Source organism: Natrix helvetica (assembly GCF_964273705.1).
Source record: "Natrix helvetica genome assembly, chromosome: 2".
NCBI lineage: Eukaryota > Metazoa > Chordata > Lepidosauria > Squamata > Natricidae > Natrix > Natrix helvetica.
Window position 1 is genome coordinate 162,373,656 of NC_138552.1, and position 12,743 is coordinate 162,386,398.

At 37.6% G+C, this 12,743-nt stretch overlaps 2 protein-coding genes across 7 annotated transcripts in view; both read right to left on the reverse strand.

The window, feature by feature from the left end:
• The window catches only part of LOC309386795 (dystonin-like), a gene marked incomplete at its 5' end in the record, with an annotated part of 348,938 nt that overhangs the window by 150,789 nt on the left and 185,406 nt on the right, over nt 1–12,743 (reverse strand). For 4 of the 6 annotated variants that reach the window (XM_081942577.1, XM_081942578.1, XM_081942579.1 and 1 more), the window contains 5 exons: nt 141–275; nt 4,561–7,242; nt 9,958–10,056; nt 11,313–11,420; nt 12,166–12,249. In XM_081942577.1, the coding sequence (XP_081798703.1) occupies nt 141–275; nt 4,561–7,242; nt 9,958–10,056; nt 11,313–11,420; nt 12,166–12,249 (3,108 nt within the window). The remainder of the gene's footprint in view (nt 1–140; nt 276–4,560; nt 7,243–9,957; nt 10,057–11,312; nt 11,421–12,165; nt 12,250–12,743) is intronic. The other 2 variants (XM_081942582.1, XM_081942581.1) reach the window with 1 other exon arrangement.
• Nucleotides 89–4,554, reverse strand: LOC309386797 (desmoplakin-A-like). Its single transcript, XM_081942584.1, has one exon. The coding sequence runs from the start codon at nt 4,032–4,034 to the stop codon at nt 1,932–1,934; it is 2,103 nt and encodes a 700-aa protein (XP_081798710.1). The 5' UTR covers nt 4,035–4,554; the 3' UTR covers nt 89–1,931.

Consider the following 12,743-nt stretch of genomic DNA (forward strand, 5'->3'; position numbering starts at 1 on the left):
CCCTTCAGCTTGTTGGTATGAAGAAATGAAATAATGTGCACGAGCCACAGTTGACTCCGTAGAACTACAGACATGCAAAAACCAAACATTACAGGTCCATGCAGCTCTTTATTATATACACTGAAGCAATGTTTTAATACCTGCTTCTTAAGAAAATCTGCTTTTTCAGCCCCTTCTCTGCTTCCTTTGTTGAGGCTCTTGGTGATTTCTGTAACCCATTTCAATAAGTCCCCAGTTTTTTCCACATGTTCTTTCTTTTCTTCTTCCATTGATTTCTGATGAACAATGGGCATTACAAATACAGAAATATTTAAACTGCTGGACATTAAACAATAGGTACAGACCAAACATAATTACTCTGTTAAGAAATTTATTGCGAAGGTGTATCCCAGTTACTGGTGTATCATTATGTATGGATTAAAGGGGGGGGGGGGGGAGAGGTTAACATATTTTTAAAATATCAACCGTTATTTTAAGATTAAAAAAAAACAAGATAGTCATTATTATACATATGAACACACTTTTCTATTCAGAGCTGATTCAATGAATATGACAGAAACAATTATTGTCCTTCCTAACAATGGGAAGGAAAACTTTTATTAGTTAAACTGCAACTTTTGCATTAGATATAAAACCCACACCTGATACCATGCAGTTAAAGAGGTTACCACATTTCATTAATATAAAATATCTAAAACCCTTTCCCATAGACAAAATGTCATACAATTTGTATTCATCAGGCGATAATTGATCAATCAGAAAGGAACCAGAGTTTGACAGTTGTATAGCCATCTCCACTGATAATTATTTGAATTATCCAATTAGAAGAAAGGAAAAGGCTCAAGTGCCAAAATAAAGAGAAAACAGTCATTTTAATTGATATAACAGGACTATAAAACTGTCCTTAATTTTTTTTGACTAACCAATATTAAATATTTAAACTAAGATATAGGCCTCAATGAATATAATTCATTATCAAGTACTTAAGACTGTACTACCTTACTTTGACAGACTCAGTTTAATGAAAATTTGCAGCTTCTACTCTTTTTAATATATTTTTGTCATATAATTTATCTATGACTATGCAAGTTTAAAATTACACGTTTTACTATTCCCTGAAAATGGCCAGTAGTAGTTATGAAAATAAGCGTTTAAGTGTCATTATGACAGTGTTCACACTTATCTCTCTACTGTACTTAAGTTTGATGGAAATCCTTGAAATTTATGATTTTTTAATAACATACACTTATTTGATTACAATGGAATATAATTTTTTTAAAAGTAAATTTTAAAAAGTTCAGCTGGAATGGCAAAAATCAGATTAGAATGAAGTGAAACGTATCAATATAATTCATCTTCTTATACGCTAGTATTTTTATTTATAGAAAACAGCAGCAACTGAAGCACAATCCAATCATAACTGAAGTACAGTTACATTATGAGAAAAAAGCATGAATTTAAATCTTCCACAGAAACCAGTAAAACATAGACATATCTAAATTTTATTGTGTTCTAAGGTTACAAGCATAGAGCAATACTAGAGTTAGAGTATGCAAACAATCATATATAAGCGAAGCCAAACTGTGCTGTAAGGTTTAGGGATTGAGTGGGTTTTTTTCCCTCCACCATGTTGTATGACGACATAAATGGGAATTATTTCTATGATGTAACAGTTTTGTCCTTTATCACAAAATGGAACCTAGTTCCCGCAGAAGAGAATATCTGTAGCTCAGGGTTGATCTGTAGAGTCCTTGGTGCAGAGTCTCTGAACTTGGTTGTAAACTTGAAAATATTCAATTACCCAGTGAGGTAATGTCATCAGTGCTAGTAACGGGGGTGGGGTGGGGGGGTATGGTCCCTGTTTACTCTTAAGAATAATCTGTTGTTACAAAAAATTTGTCTCAAAAAATAAGACAGCCAGGTTAGCTTAGTTACTGGGTAGAATAATAGAGTCTTGATATACCTGAGGTGATCAGCTCCGAGGCTTCTAGCAAGCGTAGCCCTGTATGGCAGTCAAAAATAGCTCCCTGGAGAGCTTCCTGATAGGTTAATTGCTTTTTTGTCTTAGGGCACATCAGGCTTTTTATGTAGAATTTATCATCTTGAGTTTTTGTGGCAGTAACAGCATCAATTAGGCCATTCTTGATGGCATCCTCCATTGACAATCTAGAATGAGATTTGGGATCTATCAACCCACCTGTCAAATGCTGATATTCCAAGCAGCGAGTGCCTACTTCTTTGTCTAGAAGGTTCTTATGTATTGCTTCGGTGACTGAGAGAATACTGTTTGATAAAGGGTGCTTAATGCCAGTGAAGACCAATTCACACTGCTGAAGGTGTTTAGCACATGCCTCGTCGATTAACTCCCTTTGCAAGGCTTCTGCCACTGGGTATCTCTTTCCAGTCAAGGGATCAATTACCCCTCCTGTGCAGATTTGAGCCTCCAGACACCTCAGCGCAGTGTTCCTGTCCACCAGGTTTTTGCGAGAAGCTTTTACAATAGCTATTCTTTCATTTGTCTCAGGCAGCCAGACCCCTGCAATGGGACTATGGAAATCGGTATGTGGCTTGGAATTGGTCAACAAAATGTCGCCAAGCTCACTAGCTGTAAGGTGTCCTTCCTTGTATTTACTGACTGACACTCTGTCTATTTTGCCAGCAATTAAGGCCTCATCAATATTGAACTGCAGCCCCGTTTTCAGGTCCGACAAAACAAAGTAAGAGTTTCCACTGGCATCAAAGCACGTGGACTCTTTCCACTGAAATTCCTGTCCGGAGAGCTCAAGGTACGTACTTTTGTCTATCAGGGACTTTTTATATGCCTCATAGGAAGTCATTTCCGCACCGGTGTTAATGTCAACCACGGATACTTTATGAATCTTTTCTGCAGATGGAGTGCTTATTTTCCTCTCCCCAACCGGAAGCAGGAAGCATTTGCTAGCTACATCAAGCACACACAATTTCAACAGGTCATTATAATACATGGCTTGCCTGTTATTGGGATTCTCAAAGCTTTTTTTGTTACTGGAAGGTTCGTGTAAATATTTCAACATTGTGTTATTCAGCAAGCCTAGCTCGACTGCAGTCTCAGGAAGAATACGAACACTTCTGACAGGGTCAATGACTCCCCCAGAGGCAATCTGAGCCTCAAGAATGTTTTTGCCTTTTTGCCTTTCTAAGATTCTACTTTCCACTGCTTGGTAAACAGACAGCTTTTTCCCAGAAAACAGATAACCTAAAACTGCCTTTTCTGCCTCCAGAAGTCTAGTTTTCCATTCATAATCTACCAGTCCGTTTATGACTGATTCATCCACTGAGAATTTTTTACCAGTTATGGGATCAATGATAAAACCTGTGGCAACCTGGGCTTCTAACAATGATAGAACTGATGTTTTATCAATTACTCTTTGTTTCGCTGCAGAAGCAAGAGAGATCTTGTTTTTGCTAGCTTCTATGTACAGCCCAGCTACTGCAGTAGGCTTTGTTAAAAAAATCTCAAGGTCTTTTTGCACCTCAGCAATGGCCTTCTTCCCTGAGTGGAGCTGTCCAGCTGTGGTCAAGTCTAGAAGCTTAACTTCAATCAGCTGCCTGGCATTTACTTCCTCTCGGAGGCCTTGAAATTTTATCTTATCGTATTCAGTAGGAATCTCCTTGGCTTGCTTCTCCTCTAAGGCAGTACTGTTCTTTGAAACATCTTCACTCCTAAACCCTTCTGATGCTCTGTATCCCTCAAGAAGTCTTCCTTCATTACCAAATGTCTTGCCATTTTCTTGATTATATGTAGAAGCTTCAACATGTACACCATACTGCTTGCTGTTCACTATCTGTAAACAGGAATTTTTTTTTAACATTGTGAAGGATATTATATTTAGAAAGCAACATCGTATCATTACAGTAAGTGGGAGGGAGGAATGCAGATACAAACAAGCATGGGCCAGTTTATTAGTACTGACAACACAGAAGCTGTATGAGCAGGAAAGCTGAATGGAAACACAGAAAAACAATAGAAAAAGAAAGAACATGCTTTGGTGCATACGATTTAAAAATTGCAACTGGTGATCATTACTCCAGCTAATAGGTATGTGTCATGATCCACAATAGTCAGACTGTAGCCAAAACTGGACATTGGTGTGCCCAAGGGAAAGTCATCTTTTATAAATGTACAAAAAAAAATCAATTTTAAAAATCTAAAAGGACAAAAATACAAGCTTAGTGAAGGATGAATGTGCCACACAATATAAGTGACAACAGGAAGAGAGGGAAAACATGCAGGGGGTTGGGAGGGGATTAGTAGGAAGGGACATTTTTGTTGCAAATCTCATAATGTAGATGGTGTTTTGAATTGTGCGCATTTATCTTTACAATAACATATACACATTTAACATTGTTGGCCAGACATGTAGGTGGAACGTACATCTAAATAAATATATTTTTTCTACGGATCTGATACCACCTTTTAAATAAATGGAGAACCTTCAGAAGAAGAAAGGAAAAGTGCTAAAGAATGCTTAAAGGCAGAAAGTACAACGAAGGCCATAAATATCAAATTGTATGGTGTACCTCCAGAGGATGCAGTTGTTTCCCTAATCCCATTTCATAACTTTCTTCATGTCGTGAACTGAGTAATTTGCCATCTCTCAAATTATCTATTTCTGATAATTTTGTGGCAGGTTTGTTGTTATCAATGCTGATTTCAAATTGTGTACTTGTTTGGGAAACATACTCCGAATACGACTGTTGGTTTACTCCACTTCCCAAAGAGTGAGCGATTCCAGACATCTGGAATGGCTTTTCTCGTGGCAATGAATCAGTGGAAACCATTTGCAATTTCTGAGCTAGTAGCTGTTCAGATTTACAACCTGCGCTGCTTATCTCAGTTTGCCTTCTTCTTAATAAAGGAGACGTATTTGTACACACTTTACGTTGTTCAAAATCTCTCAAAGAGGAATCTCCCAAGTAACCATAGTCAAGTCCTTTCAATCCAAAGTCCAACTGGACGTTCTTTTTGTTGATCTCATTCTGAAACAAACGCAACTGATTACAGTGCTCTCTTTTCTGCAGATCTATTTGGTGCTTCAAGTGTTCCATTGTTCGTTTCTGCATTTGGAATTCCTCTTCTAGTTTGCGGTACTTCTGCAAATGTTCCATTTCTGCATGTTTCCCTTGTTGTAGTTGATCACGGCATTTTTGAAGTCTGTTCTGCAAATCTTCAATCTGAATCTGATACATTCTGATGTTTTCTTGAGCCATGTGCTTCTCTTGCTGTAAAGTGATGCATTCCATCCTTATGCCTGAAATGTCATTTTCAGCAATGTTGTGCGATTCCAAGAGTTTATCAAATTTCTTCTTAAACTCTTCGGCAGAATGCTTAAATTTAATTGACTCTTCCTGGAGCAATGCCATCTTTTTACGTGCCGTTTGCTCATCTAAAGTCTTCTGGTGGAAATCATCTTGCAGTTTCTTTATCTTATTGTTGAGTTCTTGAATATGAGCTTGTTGTTGCTGGATTTTCTGTTCGTTCATTTTAATTTCCATAGCGAATGTACTCACCTGGCTGTTTAGATTTCTTAGCTCCATCTCAGTATTCATGTTATAAGTGATATCCCTGTCGCATTTCTGTTTATACTCATTAATTACATCTTTGGCATTGAGTAACTCATCTTCTAATCTCTTGATTTTATCCAAATGCTCTTGCTCAATTATGATCTGTCTGTGCAGCTCTTCATTTGTAACACGGAGCTGCTCCTTGAAGCTATCAACCAAAGCTTTTAATTCGTCATTCTTCCGGTCAATAATCTGTCTCTCCAGAACTATCCTCTCTGATTCAGTGTGCACTTCAGTCATCATAATTTTGGTTTCACTATTCCACCTGGTAAGCTCCTCCACCTTTTGCTTTAATTTTTCAACCAAGTGATTACTGTCGGCTAAGTCATCTTTCAGTCTTTGAATAGTCAGCTGGCTCTCTTTTTCTTCTCTTGTTTTTTGAAGCAATTGCTCCTGCAGTTTTCTAAAATGCTCCTGCAGATTGCTTGCTTCCCCTTTGCACGATATAGTTCTCTGTTCAGCTATCATTTTCTCTTGTTGAAGAGAGGCAATCTGTGAATGCAACTGCTGAGCAATAATTTCGATTTCTGTGTGTGTCCTTGTCAATTCCTCCAGCTCCCTCTTTAACTGTGCCTTTTCCTTCTGAAGTGACCTCAAGTCTTCTTGATAATTCATATTAATTCTTTTAAGTTCCATGGATTCTTGCATTACTTCTTCAGCTTTGCCTGTAGCCTTCTGCAGCTGCTTGTCAAGTTCTTTTAGTTGTTCCAAGTAACCTTGCTCAACCAGTTCTTTTTGGTCCAACTCTATTTTAAGGCGTCTGAGAGAATGATTGGCTTCATCTAGTTTTTCTTTTAATAAACGAGCTTTTTCTTCAGAGGATGCATTCTGTAGCTCAAGTTCATGAAGTTCGTATTTTAAATCCTTAATTATTTTTTCAGACTTCTTATTGGCCACTGTTAGTTCATCTACTATTTGTTGGAATTCCTCTATGTTCTTTATGTCTTGCTTTTCTCTGAAAATGTCGGAGCAAGTTTCTCTTCCTATGATAGTAATTTGCCTTCTGATGTCAGTTATTTCCTTTTCTCTGAACTTGTTTTTCACTGAACTACCTTGCAGCTCGAGATCACGCTCCATTTCCTTAATTAGTTTCATAAGCTTCTCTTCTTCAGCTGTTTTCTTCTTCAACTCTTCCATTAAAGCCTTTTTTTGCTGCTCCAGGTCCTGAAGACTTGTGTCTTTCCTTCTTAAATGTTCTTCAAAGGTTTTTCGAATCATGTTGCTTTCTTCAAGTTGAATTCTGAAAGCCCTAAGGTTTTCTTCAACCGCATTTCTTTGAACCTCAGCTTTCAAAGTGAGTTGTTTCACACGTTCTAACTCCTGTTCTGCGGCTTCTTTCTCTTTAAGGACATCCTCTAATTCCATGGAAATTCGCTTCGCTTCTTGCTCAGCCTTAGTTTTCTGAAGACAAATCTCTTCGGTTTTCTTCTTCTGCTTCTTTAATTCCCTTTCTGCATCTTCTTTGGCTTTTGGAAGTTCTTCCTCCAGCAGCAGCTTCTGTTTCCTTATCTCCGCCAGAGCCTTCTCAAGTTCACTTATTCTTGCCATAAGTTTCTTGTTCTCATTCAACACTGCTTTCTGCTGTTCTTCCAGGTTAGAAAATTCCCCACGTACAAGGGCCTCCTTGTTTTTCAAGGTCTTAAAAGTAAAAGAAAGAAGTATTACCATTTGCTTTACTACAGTACTGAAACGTATTGAAATAGTTAACACATGGTTGCAAATACTTACACTATTACCTACAGCATATTTCAGCAACACAGACTGCTGCCCACCACCACCACTGTCCCACTCAGAAAGACACCATAAGAGGAAAGAAAAAGCTGTGAGGAGTCCACCAACTGATGTCCTCAAGAAGAATTCTCTGCTCATTCAGGACAAGAGCTGTTCAAGGATTGGAAGCTTCTGCCCCAAAGCAGACTTGCATGTGTCTCTGCTCGAAAGCTAAAGTGGAATAACTTCTCAGCAATATACATCATGCAAGGGGGAAAAAAGCATTTTGGCATGTTAGGATTAGTTGAATACGAAAAGAAATGTTTTAGTGCATAGGACAATTCTTGATTCAGTTTGAAAATACTTTCATAAACTTGATGGCTCCGAAAGATGATTTAATTAGGGAAGAAGCATATCCTTCTACTATAATAATTATTTAAATCAATGTAGTAATTTTTTGTCTATTTTTCTCTATCCAAATGAAAACAGAAGAACCTTACTCCAAAATTGTACAGCATTTGTTTCATATATTTGAGTATTTATACTAGCACACAGATACCAGTCGGAATGGGACTTTTCGTCTCCTACCCTTGGCTGCGCCTCCTTCTCCGCCAGCATTCCTCCTCGGGGGATTCTTCTGTGGCTTTTCTCCTCGTTTGACACACACCCCACCCATTTGCCCTGGCCAGTGGGCCATAGCCCTTCTGTCCCACATGCTTTGGCATGTCCCATTCATCGAAGTACGGTTCGTCCTCAGCGGTTAACTTTCCCAGGCAGCGGAAAGCCGAGGACAAACCCTGCTTTGGCAAATGGGCTGCGGCAAAGTGTGTGGGACGGAGGGGCTATGGCCCTTTCGCCAGGGCGAATGGGTGGGGGGGTGTCAGCCTAGGAGAAAAACTAGAAGAGAATCCCTCGAGGAGGAATGCTGGCGGAGAAGGAGGCACGGCCAAGAGTAGGAGACGCTAGACCCGGTGCCAGTGCAAAGTCACCTTTGCCCACTTCTGCTTCCCTATTTAGTCACATTCAATTAAAAAAACCTATTTAAATAGAACTGAATTTCCATCAGATCACAAATGATTGTGATAAAATTTTACTTTCATATACAATTTCTAACGAAACAGCAACATGTTGCAGCACTCTTTTAAAATTTTCATAATTATAGTGCCACTGCAATCCTCTAATTCTGGAAGCGCAGGATACAACCAAGACTGAGTTTGGATCTTGACTATGCCATTCATAGAATAAATCCACTGAAATTGCAATTTTACTTATGTATAAAATAGGATTCACATTGCTGTACTTTGTATTTAAATATAAACCAATTATACATAAATGATTAGGCAAATCGACCACATACTTTTATAAATCTTACAAGACCATTTGGAATTAGTTTGAAACCAGTTAAACTCACAGGCATCCTACGACTAAGAAACACCATTCTAGGGAATCTTTATGATGGTTTTAAATTTACATTTCTGACAGAAAATCACACTTTTTTGGCATAATCTCTGTAGGTTAGTTGCCATCTCTTAATTTTAATTTCATTTTCCCATTAAATATTCTACCAATGTTTATTGTTTTTATTTATTGCTTCTCTTTACTATTTCTCGTGCTTTTTTTTTCTCACAGCCAACAACAGTTTCAGAACCACCCATACTCTTTCTACAAAGATTTTCTACAACTGTTTTGCTCAATATTACATATGGTGCAATGAATTAAGGTACCTTTACTTGCATGTGACTTCATCCAGACTCCCCCAGACTAATACCATTTCCAAAGACTAAATAATTTGACTTTATTTCTAGCTCCATTGTCAATATGATGTGCTTCATCTAGTATGTTCTCTTTTTGTGGTCACTTTCCAGCTACACATTTTAAAATGGAGAATGGCTGCTGCTATTTATTTCCCCAACTTCCAACCCTATAAATAAATTTGGCATATTTCCTATGCCAAATTGTCCCAAAAAAGTGACAACAAAGATAATAATATTTAAAATGCCAATTTACTGACTCTCTAGGACCAATAAACATGAAGTATGCTAAAAAGTTATAGTGGATGATTCCTGAATATTCTTCTCACAATGACAATAAATAGTGTAACAGAATAAAAGAATTTGGTGAATTGGTCCAATCAATTGTTTACAGAACAGTATTTGTTTTTTCTGGAAAGTGACTAAGCAAACTATTAAGTCAAAACTGGACATTCTGACTTGTTAAGGAGAGATTGGGTTTCTAATTATCTGACAGAAATATATATGAAAAGACAGATCATCAATTCTTTCTGCATCTTTAAGAATGCAATACAATTTATCTTTAATATAACTTTACATAAAGGAGCTAGTTTTATGGATTGTTCTGTACCTGGAGATTTCTATGAAGACCCAACACCATGGAAAAGTGTTTTAGCAACTTACAGGTGAAAAGAAATATATAAAGTCGATTAAGAAGTTTTAAAATCAGAATATTAAAGAGCCAGTATGGCATACAAAATGCATATAATATGCATTTATTACACCAATTTCAATACTACTGCCTATAAATGACATAAAGCCAATAAAAGAAATCTGATAGTTACATTTTCATCTAAAAGCATAACTGCAAGTTTATTGTTCTACTGTTCTTTGATAATGTCTATTGCCTTACCTCTTCCTCCTCTAACCTTTTCAAAGAGTCACCAGCAAACTTTATATACTGAGTCATCAAGGTTACCAAGGCTGTGTAGCGTGTTCGTAAATCCATAAACTAAAATGAAACAGAGGAATAGCTGAAAATATGACAAATAAAGAATGTAGCTTCCATTATGGTTTCTGAAAGAAAGGGAAGGTGTTTTGTGATCAAGCTTCAGAAATGTACTACATTTGTTAGTCATAAGAAAAAGGGATTCAGGAGCCAATGTAACAAATCTGTGGAATAGAATTGCCTTCTATCTATCTTGGGTGCCCTCAAGTAAATACTACAGATGATCTCAGGAATGAAAGATGAGGAATCATTGCATCATGATGATCAGCCTTGGTGGCATAGTGGTTAAAATGCAGTACTGAAAGTAAACTCGCCCTCTTATCATTCAGTACAGCAGAAAAGGAGATTTAAGATTCTAAAGGCAAAACAGGCAGAATTTGCATTAACTCATTTCTATGAACCAGCAACACATGAATTGGGATATCTCAAACAATGTTCCTGATAGTCATTTTCTAGGCCCGTGATGGTGAACCTATAGCATGTGTGTGTCACAGGTGGCACACAGAGCGCTCTCTGCGGGGCATGCAAGCCATTGCCCCAGCCAAGCTCCAACGCGCATGTGCGTGTGCCTCCTGCCAGCCAGCTGGTTTTCGGGTCTCTGCCACGCATAGGCATGAAAGCTGGCTGGGTGACCTTGGACTAGTAATTCTCTCTCAGCCTGACCATTTCACTGGGTTATGGTTGTGCAGAAAACAGAAGGTAGAAAATTGTATAACTATATAAAATAAAGATGGGGTGTAAATCTGACTACTAAATAAACACTGAATATCTGAATTATTTAGAAATAGGATAGATCATTTGCCGAAACTAAACTTTAAAAAATTGTCATTTAAAAAATCCTAACTGATCTTGATCAACTCTATTCTCAATCATTTTGATGTCCTGACTCCAAGTTTCCTTAGGGATTAGATGTTAATGAATGACAAAATGTTGAAGAGGAAGTGGCTATCTGCAATCTCATATTGTAAAAAAAACACTCTGATCTACCCTATATGTCAAAGACCTCACTGACAGACAATGGTGAGATGAACATCTTCAAAATATGCCCTGATGTCTTTTTCGGCTGCAAGGATAACTTCCTTCATCTGGCTTCTGTTTATCTTCTATTTAACTGGGTACCACTTTTGTACAACTTTGCTTACTGGCTCTCCTTTTTCCTACCTCTGTCATTTAATGTTTTGAATGTAAATTGCCCTGTGAAGGCTAAGTCTGAAAACACATAAATAGCATATAAGTAACTGGTTAAACAAACAGCCTACCTCTTGTATAATGAAGTCAGAGGAGCTCTGCATCCTTCTGCGTTTTACAGGTGATTTCTGCTGGGAATCAACCATGGCTCTGTATGTCATTGTTTGCAACTCATAATCCTACCAAAAAAAGAGATGAGGTGGGTGGGTTATCATATGTTTCATACTAACATATGTTACTTAGTAAGGGCTGAGCAACTCCTCTTGAACTCTAGAGTTGCCAGAGTTGAGGAAACACAGCTTCTGTCACGTCACTGCATATTGCTTTGATAATATAAAAAACATTTTCTCAGGATGAGAATAGTCATCCTTGCAACACCAATGAAGATCCCTACGCAATTGGGATAGGAGCCATAGGACGGGAGAAAGTAGCCTCAAATTTCCAGGCAACAACTACGGCAAAAAGACAACTGTGACTGTTTAATACATGTAATTCTTGACTTACACCACAATTGGGACTAGAATTTCCTTTGCTAAGTAAGATATAGTTGATAAAAGTGAGTCGCATCTGGTTTTACAACTTTTGCCACATTTGTTAGGAGAACCAGTGCAGTTATTAAGTGAATCAAGTGGTGTTAAGTGAATCCGGCTTCTCCCACTGACTTTGCCTGCCAGAAACTGGCTGGGAAAGTTGCTGATAGCAATCATGTAACCCCAGGACATTGAAGCCATTGTAAATACATGCTGGATGCCAAGCGCCCAAATTTTGATCAACTAATTTTGGGGATGTTGCGACGATCATAAGTCACTTTTTTCAGTGACATAACTTCAAACAGTCGCTAAACAAACAGTTTCAAGTCAAGAACTCCCTGTACACACAATTATTTTCACTTTGATAAGTAAACACACACAATTGCAGGTTTACCTTCACTGCAGTTGAATACTGTTCTGAGTATTTCTGACATTCATCTAGTTTGTTTTGTTTCATCTCTATTTCAGACACCAGCATCTATAAAATAAGTAGTGGCACACAATATTCAATAATGCTTTTAAAAAAATATTTTAAGGCATACATTTTCTAACCTCCTCCTTCTAAATAACTTAAGTAAACCAACAGAGAAAAGGACTATGTTGCTTAGATCTACTGAATCTATTTCTTTTATCTGTTAAGAATTCCATATGCTATCAAACTATCTCAAATTATATGCTGACAATACAATGCAGCATTTAAAATGAGACTGTTTTAAATAGTTGAAATGAGCATTGCTATTTAGCTTAACTGGACTTTGAAAATGCAGGATAAGAAGAGGATTGAGGCCTTTGCACTTTGGTGTTGGAGAAGACTCCTAAAACTACCATGGACAGCCAAGAAAACAAACCAGGAGATCCTAAACCAAATCAACAGAGTTCTTACTTGAGGCACAAATGACCAGAATCAAATTATGCAGAAGACCTAGCAATCTGGAAAAGGCTCTAAGGCTGAGAAAGACTGAAAGAGGAGAG

Excerpts from the sequence above, each read along its gene's own strand:
- LOC309386797 (XM_081942584.1), bottom strand. The coding sequence starts at position 4,034 with ATGCACCAAAGCATGTTCTTTCTTTTTCTATTGTTTTTCTGTGTTTCC.